The 23,181-nt window shown below is 47.4% G+C and overlaps 3 protein-coding genes and 1 non-coding gene across 4 annotated transcripts; 2 read left to right on the top strand and 2 right to left on the bottom strand.

Annotated features, from left to right (window-relative positions):
• Positions 1 to 7,454: 7,454 nt before the first annotated feature.
• Positions 7,455 to 11,487, top strand: Pmar_PMAR021981 (Cation-transporting ATPase, putative; the record flags this gene model as incomplete). Its single annotated transcript, XM_002767845.1, has 3 exons — positions 7,455 to 8,466; positions 8,526 to 8,649; positions 8,702 to 11,487. 3 exons carry the CDS (start codon positions 7,455 to 7,457, stop codon positions 11,196 to 11,198), a joined length of 3,633 nt encoding a protein of 1,210 aa, XP_002767891.1. The 3' UTR covers positions 11,199 to 11,487.
• A 3,827-nt stretch (positions 11,488 to 15,314) lies between these two features.
• On the top strand, positions 15,315 to 16,736 carry Pmar_PMAR021980 (hypothetical protein). The gene is made up of 9 exons (XM_002767844.1): positions 15,315 to 15,496; positions 15,541 to 15,636; positions 15,687 to 15,760; positions 15,959 to 16,106; positions 16,151 to 16,211; positions 16,262 to 16,368; positions 16,421 to 16,525; positions 16,575 to 16,652; positions 16,701 to 16,736. Exons 1-9 carry the CDS (start codon positions 15,323 to 15,325, stop codon positions 16,704 to 16,706), a joined length of 849 nt encoding a protein of 282 aa, XP_002767890.1. The 5' UTR covers positions 15,315 to 15,322; the 3' UTR covers positions 16,707 to 16,736.
• Positions 16,737 to 17,561: 825 nt separating this feature from the next.
• Pmar_PMAR021979 (GTP-binding protein, putative) lies at positions 17,562 to 19,441 on the bottom strand (the record flags this gene model as incomplete). Its single annotated transcript, XM_002767843.1, has 11 exons — positions 17,562 to 17,660; positions 17,727 to 17,800; positions 17,844 to 17,956; positions 18,197 to 18,278; positions 18,323 to 18,495; positions 18,546 to 18,644; positions 18,694 to 18,827; positions 18,880 to 18,981; positions 19,031 to 19,133; positions 19,184 to 19,260; positions 19,313 to 19,441. 11 exons carry the CDS (start codon positions 19,439 to 19,441, stop codon positions 17,562 to 17,564), a joined length of 1,185 nt encoding a protein of 394 aa, XP_002767889.1.
• Positions 19,442 to 20,971: 1,530 nt separating this feature from the next.
• On the bottom strand, positions 20,972 to 21,044 carry Pmar_PMAR021978. Its single transcript has one exon. It is a non-coding gene; the product is annotated as a tRNA-Arg (tRNA).
• Positions 21,045 to 23,181: the final 2,137 nt, after the last annotated feature.

Below are 23,181 nucleotides of genomic sequence, written 5' to 3'. Positions count from 1 at the left end.
ATGTGGGTCTTCCCCATAAGATTGTGCTCCCGTGCGACTTCTTGACGATTCGGACATTCAAGTACCTCTTGGCGGAAGAGAAGGAAGTTCATGTCTGTGATGGAGATACCGCGGGGGTCTCCTGGCTCGGTATGAGCTTGTGGCGGAAACGTCGCCGGAAATTGCTAACGATCGTCGTGGGACTACAGCGGGAAGTGATGAACGATTATTGAAGATGGTGTGGTATCCTGATTTCGTTATTCAGATTGGGCAAAGGGCCGTGTTTCAATTACGGCTTCATACCACAGTCTGATCCCGCGGACCGGCAGGACAAAATGACAGGTCTCAAGGGCGACGGGGATCCGCTCGACCTTATTGAGATTTCAGATTCGACTCTCTCGTTGTCACGGCGGTGCTCGAACATAGTCTCAGGTAAGCATTTGAGTCTGAGGTAGCTCAAGTGCATGCACTCAGAGCTGTATGCCTGATTGATGTGGTGGGTCCAATTACGGATCCTTCCACGTCGTGCAATTCTATGCGACAGGGAGCCGCGAACTGGAAATTGATCGGAACTGATAAGGATATATCTGTCTAACAGATAAGGAAGTGGCACAAGAGATGGTGAAGGTCAAGGCATGGATGGACAGCTGTAAAGCGCTTCTCGCCATAAAGCCCACACGTAAGCGATAGAGGACCACTGGGTATCGATTATGTGATGGCTTTAGAATAGTACTCCAATGGGATGATATTTGATCGTACGGTAGCGCTGGATTTGATGATCGAGCAACAACATGAGATATGGCTGGAAAAGATGGACTGCCAGTAAGGCAACGTCAAAAAACTACAAAGTCGTGACTAAGTAACTGTGTTTCTCCCCGAAACATAGGCAGTCACGTTCGATGCAGTTCTAGAGTGGTAACGAATAATCTATAACTAAATAGCAGAGCACAACATAATCGTTGCTCGGAGAAGTGCGTTAAAACGTTCAAACGGCCAACTTCCAAGCGCTCCTGTTCTTACCACATCACAGTCTGATACCGCAATGTACCTATCATTCTGCTCCCCTTCATAATCTCTTTCTTTCTGTATAGTTTCTACTCTTTCATTCCCAACTACACTGCGATTATGCTTAAAATTTTATGATTTTGGATCTGGAATGTGTCATGCAGTTTTCATTCTTTTCTTGCAAAGGTCGTGCAATCTCGAGCACTCCCGCTCAATTCCTCTCAAATCCAGGTAATTTCAAAAACGTTTTTCTCGCGATATCCTCCGCGTTCACATTCCTTCCAACATGTCGTTATGCTCCTCTCGACTATTTCTATCTCATTCTGGATACCTAATGAGCCCAATCTGCTTTTTCCCTGCAAGCAACCATTTCTACGCATTCCACAACGTGGAATCTGTCGTGGAATCTGTCGTGTATATTTCCTGCACTGCATGTACTTGCATTTCCTGCACATGCAGCCGCCCGAAAAAGTGCGTTAAAACGTTCAAACGGCCAACTTCCGAACGCTCCTATTCTTACTACATCACAGCCTGATACGGTAATGTACCTATCACTGGGCTCCTCTTCATAACCTCTTCCTTTCTTTGTAGTTTCTACTCCTTCATTCCCAACTACACTGCGATTACGCTCAAAATTTTATGATTTTGGATCTGGAGTGTCTCATGCAATTTTAATTCTTTTCTTGCAACCGTCGTCCAATCTCGAGTACTCCCGCTCAATTCCTCTCAAACCCAGGTACGCCTGTTACCGGGGCGTTACACGCCTGTTGGCGTATCGCCCTTAGAACGACTAATGTACGCTAAAGTGGTGAAGAGCGGCAGTGAAATCCCCTGTCATGACAGAAATAAAAGAGGAAAGGTCGATAAAAACTAACGGGACCAGCGGACGGGAGTCTCCCACTCCCACACAGCAAGAGTAGGCGGTACCCACAGAGGGAGAATCTCCCTGGGAGATCACAGGTGGAGGTGGCTAGCTTGGGCAAAGGGGAGTGAAACGTGAAGCAGTTGTCTCCGAGTTCGGGTTGTACCGCTGTAGAGATGAAGTATGGTCGGAACCTATTCAAACCTGAGCCATAGAGAAGAAAATGACGTACCGAGTAAGCAGAATTGTTGCATAGTTTGAAGTCTCCCAGAATATTACTGCGGTGTGGGAATATACGGGAGAGTCCTCTGGAATTCCAACATAGGGGCGAAAATAGCAGAAAAAAATGGCAACGTTAATGTTGGGTATTATCAAGGACAACTGTGGCAAGTATACGGAATAAATAGTGTGAGCAACTTCCAACTTGATGCCAAATGAGCCATGGATGTTGTAGGATACCACGGTAAATCCATGGGGGCGCTTGCGATGCCGCCGGGGGGGGGGGGGGGTGGGGTGACAACTATGAAGGACCCTACAGGAGGAGATGTGCGGAGAGCCGAACAAAGCAAAGAGGAGGGGGCAAGGGGGAGTCACCGCCACTCAGTCACCACCCGTTGGGTGATTGTCGAGTTCGGACCGAACTGTTCGGTATAAGCTTCGCATACTCCGAATGAGTAGCACTCCCACGCCACGTTGAGGCGCTGGACTATATGGGAGAGATAATCTCAAAAACGTTTTTCTCGCGATATACGTTTTCCTGCGCGTTCACATTCCTTCCAACATATCGTTATGCTTCTCTCAACTATTTCTATCTGATTGTCGATACCTAATCCGCCCAATGTGTTTTTCCCTGCAAGCATACAATTTCTATTCATTCTATGCTCGGAACTCATAACGTTAACTTGACCCATTTCTTTTCAGGTCCAACTTCGACCAAAATCTTCTCCTCATCGTTAATCCATGCGGCTCAAGAAAAGAAAACGAGCTCATAATCTCGACTAATGCATCACAACTGCATAACAGCATGCCAAGGTTGTTCACGTTGTGGCGAAACGTTGGAGCATCATGCCTGTCTCTATTGCGTTCAGTTATCGGAACATCGTACATCTTACTTCTGTCATCGTTCAAAATCTGCGCTATATTATTACCAAGTATATTATTACCTTATCCAGTCTCATACATTCCTATCTGTCCTTGGAGCGTAGCGACTCCCGGAGCGTAGCGACGGGGTTCCACTAGTTGAGCGAATAATAGAGGCTGGCCTGGAGGTCGGCTTAGTGACCTTGGTGCCATGCCACTCGACTAGGCTTTCCACGAGACGAGACGAGTGTGTTTCACCTTTTTTCAGACGTGTTGACAAACAGGCCGCATGGCAAAAATGATATGTTGACCACAATAAACAACTTAGTTGCGACTCAGTGGTGGAGCAGATAGAGCTGCATTGTAGAGTCTACCGCGAGGCAGCCGCATACAAACAGAATTTGATCACTCATTCCAACAATGAAGTCGTTATTCTTATGAACCAAATAAACTTTATCAACTAGCAATTATCAGCGCAGAATTGCACAAACCACCATCATTTTAATCGAAGCCCTAGACGAAGAGCTCGTTACGTGGTTTGAAATCACGTTCTCAAATCGGCATTCGAGCAATGTGCTCGACCTACTGAACTAATAAACGGTTCATTTGTAACTCTGTGGTGCGCACCATACCGGCACAGTTTCACCCTGCGAAGGAAGCTATTGACGACAGACTCTCGGGTAACCCAACATCGCGCTCTCTCTATTGTGATTTGTATCCATGAAATAGGAGTTGTAGTGACGAAAAAGACCGGAGATTGAGATCCAAACAATCACCCCTCGAGTACGCAAGATACTCGAATTGTAACGAGCTGTAAAAATACTTACTGCACGATACACATTACGGATCAGAATCGAATATCGACCACGTCACAGACATATCACGTGATCTGATTAGTTCCATACCATTCCTCAAAGGGTCTGATAACAAGTATACGAAAGAGAAAATTAACTTGGCCACTCACGAAACCCATCTGATGAGCGACATCTAAAGCAGCTTCCAAAGATCAGCACACGCACTGAGTTGCGCGCCCGAGCGGACTCCCGTCCGAAGTTCAACGGAAGCGTAGAAAGCTCATACAATATGCGTGCAACTGTGTAAGGGCAGTGCTAATGTCTGGAAATCGCAGATATAATCAATGACGCAAAGACGACTATTTCGAGTTCCATTCACCCAATACATAGGAGGGAATGTTAAGGTCACCACTCTAAGATAGGAGATCATCAGTCACATACAGATGCACCCATATCCAATGCGCAAATAGCATTCATTTGGACACTTATCAGGACACTTGTCAGGTGGACACTCATTGCAGCCCACCATACCCTGTAACACGTAAGCAACGACCGCCGCAATAACGAGTACGACACGCATTTATGAGACTGGAAACAACTGAAACCACGTATAGGTTTGTTACATCCTCTTGGTCAAGCCATTCACCCACGGTGAGAAGCCCAACATTTGCATCTGCGCTTGATGATGAGTTTGTCATCAGAAAATGTTTTCAGCTTGCGAAATTTGTTTTCTGCTCTACTATTATCCGTCAGCTCGCGTACTTCACGTAAAACGCTAACAATGAACAAGATTCCGCACACACTTGTGCGGCATGACCTTGTCACAAACCGTACACGGATAGATCAACTGTAAGGAAATAAAGAAAGAAAGACAGACATGAATCCCGTCATAGAATCACCGTTGGAGGCGGCTGCTCAGATCGTCGTAGTGGTACTTCCACGCATAGTAGGTTAGATATCCGAAAATGCAAGCGCGTATGTATGTTGCATGCCTCATGTAGGGTATGGCACGTACCCACGCACACTCGAAATGACTCTGGTAATACTCCTTTTCGACAGCAGTTAAATATGATGACAAGCTGTCGAAAGTATATTGTTACATTTGATTGGCGGAACTGCATCCGAGATCCGCACGGGAAGAGTCGGAAAAGATTGCTGCCATCAATATTGACAATAAAAGCATTGTAAGGGTTGCTTGCACGCGCCATACAATTGTGTGTTGTATGGATGTGTCGTCGACGAGAGTGCTACTCCCTAAGAACGATAACCTCCTTGATACTCCAGCCCCAAAACGTGGATGATCAAACATACACATTGATTACACATTGATTTATGGGGAGTTTGATAGTCTAACTGGAGGGACGGTCTGCACTCTAACGCCCTTAATGCCGATGACTGTGCTTGTGCGGAGAGGTGTAGATCGAATCAGTGATTTGAGCAATCCCATTGAGCTCATACAAACACACAAGTTCTCTACCTAATCCGTACCAGGAAGAAATGACGACAATGAGTTACCGGCTAAGTTATCAATCGGAAGAACAATAAACAGTTTTGCGAGTTATCAGTTCTCGCTCTGAGGGACGAAGTACTCGTATAACGATGTATGGAAAATAACCTCTGAGTTGCCGCTCTCTTACTACCCAGAACTAGCAAGAGGACCTCGGACGTCTATCCACCAGCACGTGGGAAGGACAACTGGGATCGATTGGAGCGGTTACTGAGGTAGCTTTCACTGACGAGGATGAGGTGAAGAGAGAAATTAGTCGACAGTGTGGGAGAGTATGTACATGGTCAGCAAAACATGTTGGCGACAATATGAATATTCTGAGAAAATTTGGGGAAGTTCTCATTGGTTTCTGTACACTTGTACCCGAATTTGTACGTAGACTTGTACAATTAATGAGGAAACTGCTGAGGTCACCTGAGGGAAACAAACATATATTCCAACGCTGGTGGTTGAGGATATAGAAATGATTATTAAGAAAAGAATTGGTGCAGAGGCAGAGCACGAATAACGTTCAATCTCACGGGTGTTGTGACGTATCACCTCAGAGTCAGTGTACTTGTGAGGGCAGTAGAGGTAGTCAACTACACAAGAGAGCACATAGCCTCGTATTGTGGGCAGATTTATGATACCATCCGCGGTCTCGGTGAAAGTTCCTGGACCTGTACAGAGGGAGTTACCATTTCCGTGGAGGTTTCAGTTGAGGTTCGTGATGCGATAACGTGCCAGGTGAAAACGAATTCTATGAAGACTGCAGTTCTAAGACGGCCAACCTTGAACTATCGCTTTGATTGTTGGAGACTGACATGCGATTTCCTTGTCGAGACGAAACTCCTTGCCATCCGAGCTGAATAGGCGCGAGTTGGGGAAGGATGAAATATTGATCAGCTGGAATGTTGGGACACTCCTCGAGAGAGTATTTTCAGCAAGATTTGCTTCAGACCTTCGGATGAATCACAGATTATCGAAATTATGATTCGGCGTTGGGAACACAAATATCCTCTGATTATACACAAGTATAATATCGCAGGACGTTCCAACTAAAACCTTCCTAGTTCTGATTCCCGAAACACCTCCGCAGTTTCACGAATTCTAAACCATGACGGCCATTGCCCACGGCGATGATCATAGTCAAAAGAAATGAAGTACTCTACGAGGAATTTACTCTACATTTGCAAGCTGCTCTCCAATTTCGTCGATGTATCATACCACCCGCCGTTCAAATCTTTACACCTTTTCAGCACCACTTGGAACTCGAGTTTACCCTGGCGAACGAGTTGGTACGCCTTTATTCCTTCTTAGAAACTTGACGCTGTGCTGTTTAACAAACCTCTCCTGGTGGTTTGCGGTAAACTGCGCTGTGCATGCGTGCAGAAATCCTGTGTCCGCTGTCCCAGCTGGACGCTGAGCGACTTTGCAGGTTGTCACATACGAGCGTCCGAGGCAGAGTCTAAAGTACACTCCTTTCGTGGTTATTCCTCATGAACGCCTAGCCTCAGGCATCTGTGGAGAACCGAAAGATACTCAAGTCCCGATTTTGCCCATGAGCTGTACATTTTGCCTTCATTGACCTGTAATGGGCGCAGTGACGATTCCCCATTCCGAACAAACTCAGAACTTACACGCTTGCTCGATTGAAATGATGGTCAGACGAATTGATGTATGAGAGTTCGACATCGACAGCATGTTGGTGACACCGGGAATTCACAGTCATTATTTGCATCATCAAGAACTTCTTGACAAGAAGCGAGGTCCCGAACTACGGATTTTGTGCAAGTTGAATTGTGCTAGAGTCCTTAAGCTATATTGTGTGATCTGTCTACTATGCTTTTTCATGATGAATACTTCGGGGTTTCATTCAACATAGGAAGAGGTCGAATTCTGGCGTGATTGTACTGAGGTTTTTTCAGTTGCTTTTCCTCTCTTAACAAACAATATAAACCCAATGCATTTCGGCGTCACAGTCGTTGTAATTTGGAGTGCAGTGTTATTATTTCTTATACTAGCCACAATTGCTTTTGTGGTGTATCGGAAGGTACGTACTAACCGGCTCTTCGCAGATGAGAGCGAACTGAGTGAAAAGGCCGTCGCGATGGGTCTGCGTCGGTTGACCTTCCACAGTCCTGATGAACGAGAGCGACTATTCGTTCAGTCTGGGCATAGACGATGCTGGATAGGCTCTTTCCTACTCGTAGGGTGGTGTGCGGTTCTTATCTGTTCTGGGGTTAACATGGTGTTCTTCGCGATCATCTCGTATTTCCCTGATGTTCTTACTAGCTGGGGTACTGACTGGAATGGTGTCATGGGTCCCTGGCTTTACGTATTCGTTCTCTTCCATGTACTGGCTGCGATAATGATTACGTTCTTCCACGTAATGCGGGTCAATTTTATGTTGCCTGAGGTCAGCATGAGGGAAGCCACTCACGTCCTTATTGAGGAGGAAGTAGACGCCATTGACGAGAGCGATATGGTTGATCCTGGAATGACTGATGATGAAGCTGTTCCTGGTGTCTTGAGGCAGCTCGTCGATGGTTGGAATGACATTAAGAACAAGTATAAGCAAGCTTCGTGCACTACACTGGTACCTGTTATGGTCGATAAGGAGACCAAGCATCGTGGTTTCGAGTACACCTGTGTACGCTACCTGTACGATGAGGAGGACGATCGGTTCCGTCCAGTAGGCGCTGCTGAGAAGACCGCTGATGAAGCTCACGCTTTGCTCAAGGCTGGTGGGTTGACATTCGAAGAGGCCAATGATATGGAGAAGGTTACCGGTCCGAATGCTATCAGGGTTAGGGTACCGGGAATACTCGAGAGCATCTTGGTGGAGTTCTGTGATGTCATATATGTCTTCCAATCCATCGGTGCTTGGTCTTATGTCGCTTTCTCTACTTGGAACATCGGCATCATCTGGTTGGCTATGATGCTTGGTGCTGGTCTCATCCGAGCGTTGTTCATCGTTCGAGTCAGTCAGAAGAAGATCGCTAACATGGCTAAGCTTGAGACTCGTGTGCACGTCCTAAGGGACGGGGAGTGGGTCGAAGTAGGATCCCAGGATGTAGTCCTGGGTGATCTGGTTCGTGTGGAAGAGCAAGATCCCCTACCATGCGATGGTATCGTTGTAAGCGGTACTGTCATTGTCAATGAGTCGATGTTGACGGGTGAACCAATGCCTATCCAGAAGTTCCCTCTTGAGGATCTTCCTGGTGCTTCGGTTGGTCAGAAGAACTGTGCATATGCTGGTAAGTTATTGTGTGTTGGTTTTTCGATAGTTGGTCTATTCACTCGTTTTGGGTTGTAGGTACGATCTGTATGCAGTCTACTGGTTCCTTTGACGGCAAGGCTGTGATGTTGTGTACTGCCGTGGGTGCTCTCACGAGCAAGGGTCAACTGGTCCGAATGGTCCTGTTCCCCCAGTCTGTGAGGTAGGTTCTGTCATTCCTTACGTATCCTGGTTGAAGTGTCCATTTCTGTCAGGTTCAAGTATAACGATCAACTGCCAATAATTTATACTATTATGTTCTGTTATGCTATGTTGATAACTGTGCTATATGCCACCCTCACCGATCTGGGATCATGGATTGTTACGGTATTACAGATACTCAACACGATTGCACAGTCTATGAATCCCATGCTTCCCGTGTCGATGGTCATGGGACAATCAGTGTCATCCAAGAGGCTCGAGAGGAACGAGAAGATCGCCTGTTTGCAACCTGGGAGAATTCCCGTCGCTGGTAAAATATCCACCATGGTGTTCGACAAGACGGGAACGATTACGAAGGATGGGATGGACTTCGCGGCGGTGATCCCTGTGGACCTGGCATCCGGTGCTTTCCTCGATCGCGTGGTCTTCGACAATGATCTGCCTGTTGGTGACGATACGAACCATCATGTTGTGGCTGAAAAGGTTCCCTTGGTGTTGCAATATGGTTTGGCCTCGTGTCACACTGTCACATCGCTCCGTGATGGTAGTCTAGTGGGTAATCATGTGGATGTTGCTATGTTAACTACTACTGGTTGGTCATTGCCTGATCCTGATTCGGGAAGCAGTGTTATTAGGTCTCCAGCTGGCGTTGCCTCTCATAAGCTGGAGGTTGTGAAAGCTCTTGACTTCGACCACAAACGTATGACCTCAGGCGCGGTTGTCCGTGATTTGGACACCAAGGAAGTTATGGTCATCGTGAAGGGTTCTTATGAGCGAATTCATGCTCTTTCTGTTAAAGATTCTATCCCTGCTGACTTCGTTACAGTCTCTGAGGGATGTGCTGCTGACAACTTCTACACTCTAGCCATGGCCATCAAGACTATGCCGAGTTCGATCTCTGATGAGGAAGTCGTTTCGACAAGTCGCGATGAGCTCGAGGACGGTCTGAGAATGTGTGGTCTGCTGCTATTCCGTAACGAGATGAAGCATGATTCGCCCGCTGCTATTCAAGCTCTCAAGGATGGTAACGTACGTAGTGTCGTGTGTACTGGTGATAACGTATTAACGGGTGTTGCTATTGCTAAGCAATGCCATATTCTTGATGGTGATGCTAAAGAAGGGAGGATACTTATCGGAGATCTGAACAAAGAGATTAATGAGATAGTGTGGTCGGACTCGGACACTGGTGAACGAGGATGCATACCTGTTCCTGGTGTTGATCAACTAGCTGTCACACAAGGTGCATGGAGATACCTACATTCTCACAGAGAGAAGTTGGAATTCATATGGGAAGACATTTTCGTGTTTGCCCGTATGAAGCCTGAGGATAAGGTTAACGTAACGAAGTACCTTCAGTCTCGCAAGCTTGTTGTTGGTATGTGTGGTGATGGTGGTAACGACTGTGGGGCTCTTCGTGCTGCTCATGCTGGTATGGCTTTATCAGATGCCGAGGCTTCTATGGTATCGCCATTCAGCTCTGGTCGTGATGGACGCTCCCTCTTCACGGTTGTTGATATGATTCGTGAAGGTCGCGCTTGCCTTACTACTCAGTTGGCCACTTACTCCTTCTTTATTGTCTATGGATATGTGCTAACCTGCATTCGTCTATCCGGTACCATCATCGGTAACATTAATGTAGGCGAATGGGTGTGGTTGACCATGGATATAATGATTGGTGTAATTATGGTATGGACGATGACTTTATCTGGTCCGACTAAGAAGTTGGCCAAGTTCCGCCCTACAGCTTCCTTATTGGGATGGAGAACCATCCTTGCTTGCGCTGTGCCAATTGTCTCCTATTATACCTTCCAGATCATCACATATGCTGTTCTATGGTCTCCCTCCAACTCGAGCTGGTATCAATATGTGAACACACTAGACATTGATATCCCTCCTAAAGACTGGATGAAGAAGGGTGATAACTACGACGCTCCTCCTCAAGTGTTCATGTTGTTTACTGTGCTCGTCACACAAGCTTATGTTGCTACGTATGGTGGTCACTTCAGAAAGAACATAGTCTTTAACTGGGCAATCAATATCCTGTATGGTTGTTTCCTCGTTATGATATTCTGCCTGCTATGGGAAGAGCCCAGCGATTTCCCCTGTGTCTATCGTGTCAACTGTGACACAGGCTCTTCGCTCGAGACCAAAGATATTCCCCTTATCTCGCAGTATTCTGTTGGCGATATTGGTGGTTGTTTCTTGGGTCCCCAAGTTCGCACTTACCAGTTGTCGACTCCCGCAATGGACAGCTGGATTCCCGATCCAGCATATGATTGCAGACCGAATGGTCCGGGTTCCGACATTGCTATTGAGGAGTATCCTTGGTCATCACCTGAGATCTCAACACTTGGTTATGATGGGCCTAACAACGCCTATCCTAGAAGCTATCGCCTTGCGATGACTTGGATACTGGTCGGATATATAGTACTTCAGCATTTATTCGTCCAGTTCGGTTTGCTGGGTCCTGTATCGGCATACCTGAGGAAGCTCCAAATGCGTCGAAGTGATAGAGAGGCGGTTGTCGATGAGAAGGAGACGAGTGATTAGGTTCTCCCTCACCGAGAACATGTTCCTTCTTATTCTGAAGCCAAACTTTCTCCTATTTTTTGCTCATATGAATTGAGCCTTTTTCGTGCATCCCTTATGTGGGATTCGCACGCTCTTTACGACACGATTGATCGAGAGACTTAACGGAATAACTCTCTCGGTTTCTAAGTGTCGTCTCATCTCTGTTTACTCGACATTCTTAGCAAGTCTTATTGCGTTTAGAAAAAACCCTTTCAAGAGGAAGTATCTCTACTTCTATCTTGGTCGGGTATTGCTCTGCGACTAGCAGAATGGAGGTCAGTAACATAGCTTATGATCAACACGTGGGTGGTTGTTGAGTCTAGTTAAATGCGATTGGGCTATGGGTAGTAAAGTGTGGCAATATATGTTCGCTTTTCGCAGCTGAGGTCATGAGTTTACGCACTAGTCGTAGTAAGAGTTTATGTACGATTGGGTTAGGAGTGTACATCAACCGATAAGAATTCCGCGAAATTTCCCCCAGGATTTTCGTATTGTCACCAACACATGTGGTTGACCTTTTACCACACTGGAGTAGAATATCATGGAATACGCGTGTAGTTCTGAGTAGTGTTGGTGTTCGAGAAACACTTCATCGACTCTCGATTCGAGAGCCTCGAGTTGTTCTAACATATTTTGAAGACGCGAGATGATTCTCAGGCGATGTTGGTCAACTGGGTGCGTCAGAGAAGTGGGAAAGATGCGCGTCCAAAAAAATGGCGCGCGCCGAATTGGTGACCAGCGTGAAATTAGTAGTGCGCGTAGGCGGGCTAATGATTTCCAAGGTGATTTTCATGGTTTCCAATGCACCCAAAGCTGTGGGTATCATCCCGTCTCTCATTGCAATGTGTAAAATGATCACATATCGGAGTAGGTCCGAGTGCCTCGGTCAGAAGGAGATAAATGAGGTTATATGGTTGTCGCATTCTGCGTATGTCTCCAGTAGAACCTGTCAATCAGATCTCGAGTTTGGCTACTATCGTTGAGCGTGTGACTTGAAGCGTAGTAGGCTCTTTGTCCCCACTCGGTAGTTGACTCCTTTTCAAGTGTTGATCATTGGTCCTCCGGATCTGAACCGCCTTCCAGGATGTCATAATCGTCGAGCGTGTGACTTGAAGCGTAGTAGGCTCTTTGTCCGCATTCATTAGTTGGTTCATTTTTGACTGTTGCTCATTGGTCCTTCGGGTGCGAACCGCCTTTCAGTATATCATAATTAAGCTATTGTCCTCGCTTTCCATTAACTTGGGGCTACCTAAGATAATGAGCTACCATAAGACCCTTGATGGTTGATCGTGGCCGAGTATACTATCGAAAAATGCATCTGGATACTGATGTAATTGCCGCTCAAATCGGTACTGCTGAAAGTCTCAAGGTCGAGCGAGAGCTCTCGGCGTTGTTGGACAGGCACTTACGAGAAATTTCGTGTATGAATGTCAAGTACTATCCGGAATGCGCGAAATTAGATTCAAATTTTTGAGGTCGCGCGGATGTCAACAGTGTGCGGAAAAAACTCACTCGTGTGGTCATGCTGTGTTGAAGCTCAGTGTTAATTGTATCCTAGTATTCGTTCAACCTTCGGCTGTCGAGTGCGTTGGACTCCTATCATGTGTGCATTAGCCGATTATCTCTAAGGTGACCGCAATGCGCGATTCTACCTCCATTGGCCAATACGCGAATGTACATATACGCTCTTTGCAGCATATGTGCTTTTTCAACGGCACCGACTTTCGTGTGGATGTATGGGTTGAAAGATTCTAGGTGCCGGGGTGCAGTATGTACAGAGCCTTTGTGATTCAGTCACAAGTGATATGGTAGTATAAAACTTTTACTTGGGTGTGGGATTCGCGACGGGTTATTATACTGTATAATAACCGTATTACGTATATGTATGATATACGGAGATAGTTTGAAAATTGCTCTGTGTATCGCTTGCTATTCTATCATTGTCAGATCACACCCGCCCATGCAGTATTTATCTTGAATACTGTGAGTACTTTCCGAGAGGCGAAATTTCAGGAGAGGCGTGTATAAACGGGACAAGAACGAGCTCAGTTCATGCAGTACATGGAGTTGGATCGGAAGTCAGAGGTGGGGGAAATAATTTCAGGAACAGGGACTGTCCCCGGGCCCCGGGGGCAAGCCTCGTGAATGTTTATACGAAACTGCTGCAGTTTGCTCAAGGAACGATGTGGACGATACCACGACAGTGATTCCATGGTGGTTTGCACGCAGTAGTAGTCTTTCCTCACCAGTACTGCTAAAATAATACTGTTATCGTCGGCAGTCTTCGCGCTGCTGGCGGCTTATACCGGTGTAGATGAGAACCCTTGCTGTTAGTAGAGAGCGCGTATTAGATGCTCCAAGTACCCGATCGTCTTGTGTGCCACACGACGTGGGCGGAGACGATTTTCGGTCGATCAACTCGTTTTCCCACGAAGTTCATCGACATGCGAGTGTGGAAAGATACGCTCCACCTCAGCGACATGTGTGCGTGAGGAAATTCCGAGGCTGGGAAGTACATCCACTGGGACTGTGTCCATGCCATTCACGTAGTCTTTCGAGTCCCATGCAGCATTACAGAAAGGCACGCCAAAAAATCGCGCCCGCCAGGGGCGAGTTGCTCTGAGCAATAATCTTCTGGAAACCAGAGTTTGGATGCGCACGTGCGCACGTAACGCGGGGCTCATCGATACGAACCGTGTCGCATTTCACGAGCTTGGCTCGGTCGAGAAGACATAGCCCAGTACTCTGGTGGTGAACTCATACCCTAGGGCGCAGAGCAGCTCTCCGCCCTAAGCCGTTAGTTGAGCGACACTTGCTGTCATGATATTCAGACAAGAAACGCCGAGGCAGCCTTCATTATGAGCAACTACATCAGAGCACTGCCAAGCTGGATGGTAGCAGTATCTCTGCTCTCTCACTATAGTGACGACATCATTTTCGATATAACGAGAGTCTCTCGTCGAGAGATTCGACATCGGCAAACTGCTGGCCTATATCGAGGACTGTCTGATGGCTACAAGCATGATAACCTACTCAAACAAAATGGCTGGAACGCTAGCAGCAGCAGTGTACCACCGACACATCGGCCAAAAGTTGAGGGAAGAGTTCAGAAAGGGAATCCAAGTGAAGTACATTATCATCAAGCTCGCTAATTATGATGAAAACCTCAGCATCAAGGCAGCCAGACACATGACGATGTTCCGCGACCGCCGCAAGTTGTGGCCCGCAACCGAGCTTGGGATGGCATTGCCATCATGGCAAGAACAACAACGTAAAGAAAGGATGTGTTCATACTATCGGGATAAATCTGTCATCAACAGGAAACGAGTCTGGCGTGCACTCTTGATTGCCCCAACTGCTCTCTAAGTTCTCATTCTGGTGCTTGATAATGCTTTTCGTTGTAAACTCCATGGACTAAAGGCACAAGTGGCAGCGTTGGCGCTCACTTAGCGAGAAAGCTGGTGGGGAGAACATTACATTACCAGCCCTTTTAGATGCTGCTGGATATCCTCGTCTTATTTTCTTTAGGTTCAGCGGTCCGAGTTACTTGGACGATCTGCATCTGGTGCTTATTACCTGCAGCTGGTTACCTACTAGTTGCTAAACCCCGCTTTCTTGCTATCGCGAGTGTAGGTCACGCAATCGCTTCGACATCGAATTGACCCCTGCCTTGGAATCCAATTGGAGTCCAATCATAGCCAGACATAGCAACACCTTAGAGAAGACTGGAAAGTACGCGGCTGTAGGGATGTTTGGATGTTAAAGAACGCTCGGCGGGCATCTCATAAGTGGATAGAAAGCAGGTTAGTTTATCCTGTTTTTCGAGCGACATCCCAAAGAGGGTGGTCTTTCGGCGCCCTCATGTTCATCATGAACACGAACAGTTCATGGAGGCTGGTGAAACCTCAGCTCCAGATATGGTGTGGTCCACAGTGAGACCGACACAAAGGGCGTGTCCTTTGAGATGAAGGGAACGCGTCCAGAGCCACGAACAACTCGAGTGACATCATGGTCTCATAATTCCGTTGTAGATTGTTTCTGATAGTTGTATTCGTGTCTATTTTGTGTGCGTGAGTCGGGCGACGGAATCGGCTTAGTTTAAAATGCCAGCAGAAAATGCGAATGCTGCAGCACCTCGGGTGGTTTACGTCAAAGAACCCCCGGACTCGACTTGCTGTTGCGGCTGCACCTTCACCTTCGCGCTTCAAGTGTTCGCAGCAATGGACTTGGTATTCGGCCTGATCGGTCTCGTCACTACAGCACTTCAAGGCATTCAGGTAGGTGCTAGTTGTCTGTGTGGAGATCAGCTCTTCCATGATAGGCTTCTCAAGTATCCAGTTATGCCGACTATTACGGCGGACCGATACATGCGGTTCTGATGATGGACTCCACGAATGATGCGGCGTATACTATACAGGTGAGATCCTCATACCTTCGTTATCGTTTCGTGCTATATTGCACTTTCAGGCAGCCAACTCGGGTCTGACAGCATCGACGGTTATTATGGCCGGTCTAGGACTGCTTGGCGTGTATCAACAGAAGTGCGTGGGGCATCGATTCGCGTCCATCACAGATGATTGTCGATATGTAGCCGATCGTCATTGTTATTGTTGTTGTGATAAAATTTACTCCGAAGGCATTCCGTTATTCTTTTCGTACATACACCATTAGAATGAATCCTAGGCTTCTTCGGGAGTTCTGATATGGTGAAACGTATTTTATTGTGGTCTCTGCTTCAGTCCTCTGTATGTGAGGATATACGCCTACTCATGTGTAGTGCGGGTGCTTGTCCTCGGCTTGCTCACACTTACCTCGCTGCTGTGGATGAATACAATCCTCAGCACTCAGGTTGATGTACTGGTCAGTTTCATTGAACAGCTACCACTGGTAAGGGTCAGATCCATTTTCATCTGACATTCTTTTCTCGATAGTTCGAATACTTCAAGGAAGCGGATATTCCATTCAGCATCAACGGCAGCACTATCGCTTCTCGTACGTTCTACTGCTCCCCGAATGAATTCTTCCCATTGATTGCTACTTAGTTTTTGGCTACATCTGTGGCTTCTTACTCGTGTTGTCTCTGGTATGTGAGCTTTGCTTCCGATGCTTTGTGGCGTGGATAGGCCTGAGGTGTGCCGCTTGTATTGAGGTGAGCCTCTTAATCCGGGCCCAATGTATGCCAGTCGATCCAAATGTCTCAGGCACCAGCTCCTGTCGAGGCTCCTGCCCAACCACGCGACCAGGGCGGAGACAATGTGACGCTGACAATACCAACAACAGGACAGCCTGGGGAACCGATACGTCTGGTGGGTATTCATGAGCAGCTGTGCGGGAACTCATTCCTTCACACCTCAGGTTGTCGATGGCCAATCTATAACACTAGCAGCGCCAACTGCCGATTCGTCACCTAGCGACAATGGGGGGCTTCGTCGGGTAGGGGATGATTACATGAGCTTGTTTCTCGCTATTGATCCTCCTCAGCGATAATGGTCGAAAGTAGATGCTTCAACAGAGAGATTTACTCGAAACCTTATACTTTTGGCCTCTCAAGGTTGCGTTGGTACAGTGCACCATGTGATGATGGATGCTCACGAATAGATTTCATAACATCGGAGTGGACGGTCTGTTCCAGAAGAACTTGACCATTTCCAGTGGAGGACGCCTTTTCCTAGGGCTTCCTTCTCCCAACTTGAGACAAGTCGGTCTTCCTCAAATCGTTTAGCTTGTGTAAAAATTGTGTTACGGTCACTTCGCGCGAGTGGAAGAGGTTGAGGCCGATGAGACAGAGAGAGGCCAGATAAGCAACAATTAACTTCACCATGGCAAATTTGACTGATTATCAAGCTCTGTGAGCTCATTCTTCTCCGCCCATACGATCGCATCGTCACATAACACAGGTATCCCGTTCGATACCGCTAAGACAGGATATCTCTTCAACTTATATTTTGCCCTTGATTCACAGTTGGTAGATATTACATATATGGAGAGTAGAGAAACCGGAAACTTTTGCTAAAAGAGTCAGGAAGAACTCAACTTTCTTTCCATATCTTTTTTCCTACCAACCAACTTTATTCAAGAATGAAACATTCAGAATGATTGTTTCGGATTGAGATCCTGATGACGAAATTACCACCTTTTGGCTGAGAAAAAAACCTATTTTACGATTTAACTTCTACTCATCATCAACAGTGACTCATCTTCTATAGCATTAACAACTAGGAATTCAACACTCTTGAGGAAATCCAAGCCACATAGGCTGATAGCGCTAACCAAGTATGGATGGTCGTAGGGAACAACGAGAAAACCGTAGACAGTTTGATACCGACATAACTCGAAGAACATCTACTTGCCCTTACTGACGTTAAACTTGAAGAAGCAGATATCGCCGTCGAGAACTTCATAGTTCTTCCCATTCTGATGCAACTTACCCGCTGCTTTCACCTGAACAGAGGGGGGTATCCTTCTATTGAGGATGAGTTCATTGAGGTGCGGTAAAGCGAGACTTACGGCATTCTCATCGCCGAGTTCCCGAATGTCTTCATACCGGTAGGTCTCAGCACAAATGAATCCACGCTCCATATCTGAGAATAATATGAAGCCCTTGTGGGCAACCGCATTAGTTACCAGTGTGAATGACTCCGGCGGCTTGAGGAGCCTTAGTGCCCTTCTGGATAGTCCAACACCGGACTTCATCGGGGCCACAGGTGAAGAAGTGAACAAGATCCAAATAGTCGTACCTGAAAAGTACACGATGGAAAAGCAGTGTGGGAAGATATGTACATGGCCATCTACACGTCTTAATAGCAATATGGAAATTGTGAGGGAAATTTTGGGCAGTTCTCATCGGCTTCTGTACACTTCTACTATAATTCGTATATGAACTTCTATATTTAGTGAGGAAGCTCGTGAGGTACGCTGAGGAAAGCGGATATTCATTCCAACACTGCGACGAACGAGCACTGTGGGATATGTCATACCCAGTCTTAATGATCTTATCGATCATAGATTTCTTGGCACCAGTTTTCTTAAGGTAGGCTTTCTTATCCTCCTCCGAGTCACCTACGACCAGGGATCATGTCGGAGGCTCTTCACACACACCTTACCACATTCTTGATACTCCATCTCAAAGGCAGCAGAATATGGAATAATAGGGCCACCACCATTGGCGTCCACCCACTCCTTGATCTTGGGTAACCACTTGTTCTTCTGACGCACGAAGTCCCTCTCGCTCATATTGACGAGATAAACAGTTGGCTTGGTGGTCAAGAACTGATACCTGAGTCATCGGGGAGTCTACGAGAACGGAGAAGGTAAATTCATCACTACTTGTTGACAATTTCCACTTCCTTGGAAGTCCAGTCGGGACAGAGTCTCAGAGGCTTGCCACTTTCTAATATCTGCTGGCACTTCACGAGAGCATCATATCTAGGGGGAATAAATCATCAAAATGACAGCAGCAATGAGGATACATTACTCCTCCTTGAGCTCCTTCATTTTCTTATTCTGTTCAGCTTTCTTAGCGTACTCGGCCGCACGACTCGTGGCGTGGGCCAGATCCTTGAAGATGAGCTCTGACTGAATAATCTGCAGATCCCGAACGGGGTCAACCTAAGGAGAAATAAAACTGTTCACCCATCGTGAAATTAACCAACTCGCTTACCTCTCCTTCCGTATGAACGATATCATCGTCAGTGAAAGCTCTGCATACATGATAAATGCCATCAACGGACTGGATGTTCGACAAGAAGGCATTTCCGAGACCCTGTCAAGTTTCAGATAAAACGACAAATGGTCTAGGTGAGCGGCCGTACCTCCCCCTCGTGGGCATTGGGCACGAGGCCAGCGATATCCCAAATTCGCAAGACGGCCGCAATGGTGCTTTTGGGCTTGAAAGTAGCCGATAACCAATCCATCCTGAGGGTGCATATAGAGCGGAGGGAACTCTTTATTATCGTCATTACTACCTATCATCAGGGACATTGACAACAGCCTCATGAGGGTCGATGGTGCAGAAGGGGAAGTTTTCAGCTGGGATCGAACACTGGGAACAGACACTTAGAGAAGAAAGCTGATAAAGTCACTATTGGTATTACCTTAGTGAGGACGTTGAAAGTCGTAGATTTGCCAACATTCGGCAGTCCGACGAGACCCATACGAAGGGTGTTCCCAGGTCGACCAAATTTGACCTTTTTCACTTCTTCTACCTTCTTCTTGGGAGCCATGGTTAACGCGGATGAGAGCTGATGGGATCAAACTGATGCTCTGGAGCATTCGACGAACCCGAGAGATATGCACGGGAAAGCATTGTAGCTCGGAGAATGAGCAAAACTCCAAGAAAATGACCGACGAAAACGAATGGAAATTTGACTGTTATTTTCCCCCAGTTAAATAATCGTTTGTGTTGCTGGCGGGGTCGGGTGCCTTCGCCCTCAATAGAAACGGGTGAAGGGGCCGTACTACGTGATAGATCAACTACTGCGACTTCGATTACCAAGGACAGCAATCACAACGCAACTATCACCGTCGCGCGCCACGAAATTATTCCCAGGAAATTTTTGGGGTCTTTTTCTGAGAAAAATCTTCATCTTGTAAAACACACGGGAAGCGCTATCAGGAATGGGTAGTGTTGAGCGGCCCACTCACAGAGGTTAGTTCGGAGGAAAATGCCCAGTATTCGGCTGAATTCGGTACGTGGCCACACAGAGCAATTGTTACTACATTGACAGAGCGTGCCATATGGAACTCAACAAAACGGATGCTTTAGATTGATATGAGTTGAATAATCATCTATATCGGTACCGGCTATGTGCACCACTGGAGAGCTCTGCACGACGTATGTGTGCGATTACTCAGACGCAATAGAAACGTGCAAAAAATATTTCATGGAGTAGTGACTTGCTTGTCGCTGTGGAGTTGCGGTGATTGCTTTGCTGGCCACGTGCTCCACCAATCACTTGACGAGAATGAGGTTGAGGTGTGGCATGTATTAATGTGCACTCCTATGACCGCGATACGATCGCTGCGCGAGTTATCCTTCCTTCCTCTTCTGAGATCTGTACCGAGTGGTCTGTTGTGGTGGAAATTTGCGCATCTCGAAATTTCCCCCTACGAACTTGAGCCATCATCGGTTCATTTTCTCCTTCACGTGACCGAGACATTTCAGGGTGTATCTTATTCTATATCGGACCAAACCTCTCCATACCGCATCGGATTTGTGAATCACGCTCTGGCCTTGACACGGTGACAAGTCGGAGAGGCTCAGTGGACGGGAGCCATTCAGCACTTGGCGGTGGAGCTCGATGAATGGATGCAGAAGCAGGGAGTTTGCGACGATGATGTTCGAATGAATTAAGATTGGATAAATCACTGGGATGTGTTGGGAAGTTTGGCTCCACCTGGTTTCAGCGCGAAGGTCTCCTCTTGCCAATCCCTGACACCACACCTCATTGCTCTATGTGCCACGTACCTACTGATGTTATTCTTTACAGTTCATTTCTTTTACTGTTATTTGAGTTTGTGGAAGTCAACCATTGGGGAAGTCACAACGTGGTACGCGCAATAGCCAAGTTAACATGCCCAACTCTCCTTCAGATGGGTCTGTACAATGCTTGAGCTACATACTCATTTTCTACACTGTTTGGACTGCGTGGAGCCGTTAGTTGTTTAGGGCTGGGTCTCCTCAGAATGGTGCTGTCTAGTGGTGTATTTGGCACGGTTTGGGTAATTGTGAAGGAAGTGCTGATATGAACATACGATCTCGGTGGGACTCGAACCCACAGTCTTTGGTTCCGAAGACCAACGCCTTATCCATTAGGCCACGAGACCTTACATTACTGAGTTCTAGTCGCATACTCTCCTTGCTCTTCATCAGCGCTGTTACTTGCGAAATGGTCCCCCCCTGAACTGCTTGCGACAGTAGTCATCATCGATGGTCTATCATCTCCCGCCAACGTCGTCTCCCCCCATGTTTGTGCTGTTGGACTCAAGCAGCACCATCGCGTCAACGGCTGCATCGGGATCAAGAGTCGATCCCAGTAAAGCACGAGATTCTTGGTTGGATAATAAAACGACAGATCCTTTCCATGGGGTGAGAAGTTTCCAATCGCCGCTATTAATCGCTATTTCGACTGTCAGGGCTACGACCATTACTCCTCCACGGGCGCGGGCGTGGACCCTGCCGACTGCGACTACCACATCAGACCACATCGGCCATGCTCGACTATGCTGAGATCAATCCCGCAGGGTTTTATCGATGGTGAAACCGCGACGGCCGGGGGCAATACTTGCTGGTAATCTCAGCTAGCCTGCTAGCCAGAGGATGCAAGTGTCTCACGATACCGCTTCTGTGGATTTGAGTTTATCTAGTCGGATATGGTTTGTTCATCGACGAAGGGAGTGCGGTTCTGCGACCCGCGTGAACCTTAGCCACCTCTCGTCTGCTAGTTTACCGCCACTCAACTCGAAATCCCACCCAACCCACGAACCGAGACTACGGGTGAGCAGGAGTCCATACCTATTATACGGGTTAAGGCTCTCGCTGGGCTATCCGCTACGCCTCTAGGGTTGTGTACCTGCTGTGCGCAGCCAAACGCGAGATCTGTAGGCTTGAATATTCACGAGGCAGCGGGGAGCGTTCCCGCGAGTTCCGAGCTATCGTGATCGCCTTCAGATTAGTGGCGGACAGTGCCCGACTCCCAGTCCCCGCAGTTAGAGGTTTCAAGATTGGGGAACTCAAGCTGCGAAAACGACAGGATGGTTTCTAATTCACACTTTAATGCTTCTAAAAGAGCAAAGACTCAGGCCAAGGAGGCGCTGACGTTGCATTTTGTCGACAATCTCGACTCAAGATGAAAATCCAAACGCAAGACCCGCACCTGTTGAAGCTGCACTTGTCGACTGCACTTGTCAAACGGATTGTGATCGGATTATATAGTGGTGTAGAAACACATGGTGCGGTTGGTCCTGTGGATTTCACCGCTATCGCTAGAAGCCTCGTTGGTGCAACTTGCGCGTGTCTGTTTCCTGAAGATGCGCAACTCGTCGTGTCCGACTTCACGCGCCGCGTGACACGCGGCACCACTACTATGCTTCGCTTAGACTTGTAGTGATGGAAAGACCAGCGCAAAAGGCTCGCCAGCAGTTCGGGCTCTACGGTTCAGTTCTGAGTGATAATGGTCATATCATAATGATATTATCATTGCTCGCACTTAAGCCGCTGGGTCGCGGCTGCGAGAATCGTGGAGACAGCACCGAGTGGCGATAGTGTGTGGCTCGGTTCCTATACCTGCCCCAAGGGGCGTGGCGAAGGGCGCATGCTGCTGAGACTAATTTACACCGGAATCTAATCACAGAGCCGTCCAACACGCCCGTGGCGCCGGTTCGCTGGGTCCAAAGGCCAGCACCGCTCCAGTGCCGAGTTTCCAGTTGTCTACCCAGTTGTCTTGAGTTTTGACTACTCAGTCGTCATTCAAGAATGCCGGCCACATCCCCACGTTGAATCTACATTACGAGTTGTTCCTCCGAGATCCACGTTGGCTCGGATGCCCGAGGCGAAAGCTCCACGTTGGCTCGGATGCCCGAGGCGAAAGCTCGACCAGGGTATTCGGCTCGTAATTTGGTAGACCGTGCAGACCTATTTGTGTTGTGACGATAGTGGGAGGTTCTTGGAAAAATAGTAAGGGATGTTGGGACCACTGAGGCTAACACTACCACGGTATATGTGGTGGAAAAAGAGTCATAGTATAAGTATATAGCTAATGCAAAGACGTACTGCGCGCGCCACAATAATCTATGCACCGCAATACACGACATGTCATTGACTCTATAACATCCGATTGGTCTAGCAAGCTAGATCTTGGGAGCCAGGCGTCATCCTATTTTTCACGACTCAATTCTTTTCTGCGAGACTTAGGTCAACCAGGATACATTTTGGGGCCTATTCTCTTCAAAGGGGGGGGGGGGG

This window comes from Perkinsus marinus (assembly GCF_000006405.1).
Source record: "Perkinsus marinus ATCC 50983 genomic scaffold scf_1104296969786, whole genome shotgun sequence".
NCBI classification, from domain to species: domain Eukaryota; phylum Perkinsozoa; order Perkinsida; family Perkinsidae; genus Perkinsus; species Perkinsus marinus.
This window is presented reverse-complemented; position numbering and strand designations above follow the sequence as displayed.

Coding starts and splice junctions, on each gene's coding strand:
- Pmar_PMAR021980 (XM_002767844.1), top strand. CDS start 15,323: ATGCCAGCAGAAAATGCGAATGCTGCAGCACCTCGGGTGGTTTACGTC. Junction 15,761..15,958: donor CTTGGCGTGTATCAACAGAA/GTGCGTGGGGCA, acceptor TCTCTGCTTCAG/TCCTCTGTATGTGAGGATAT. Junction 16,212..16,261: donor CGGCAGCACTATCGCTTCTC/GTACGTTCTACT, acceptor ATTGCTACTTAG/TTTTTGGCTACATCTGTGGC.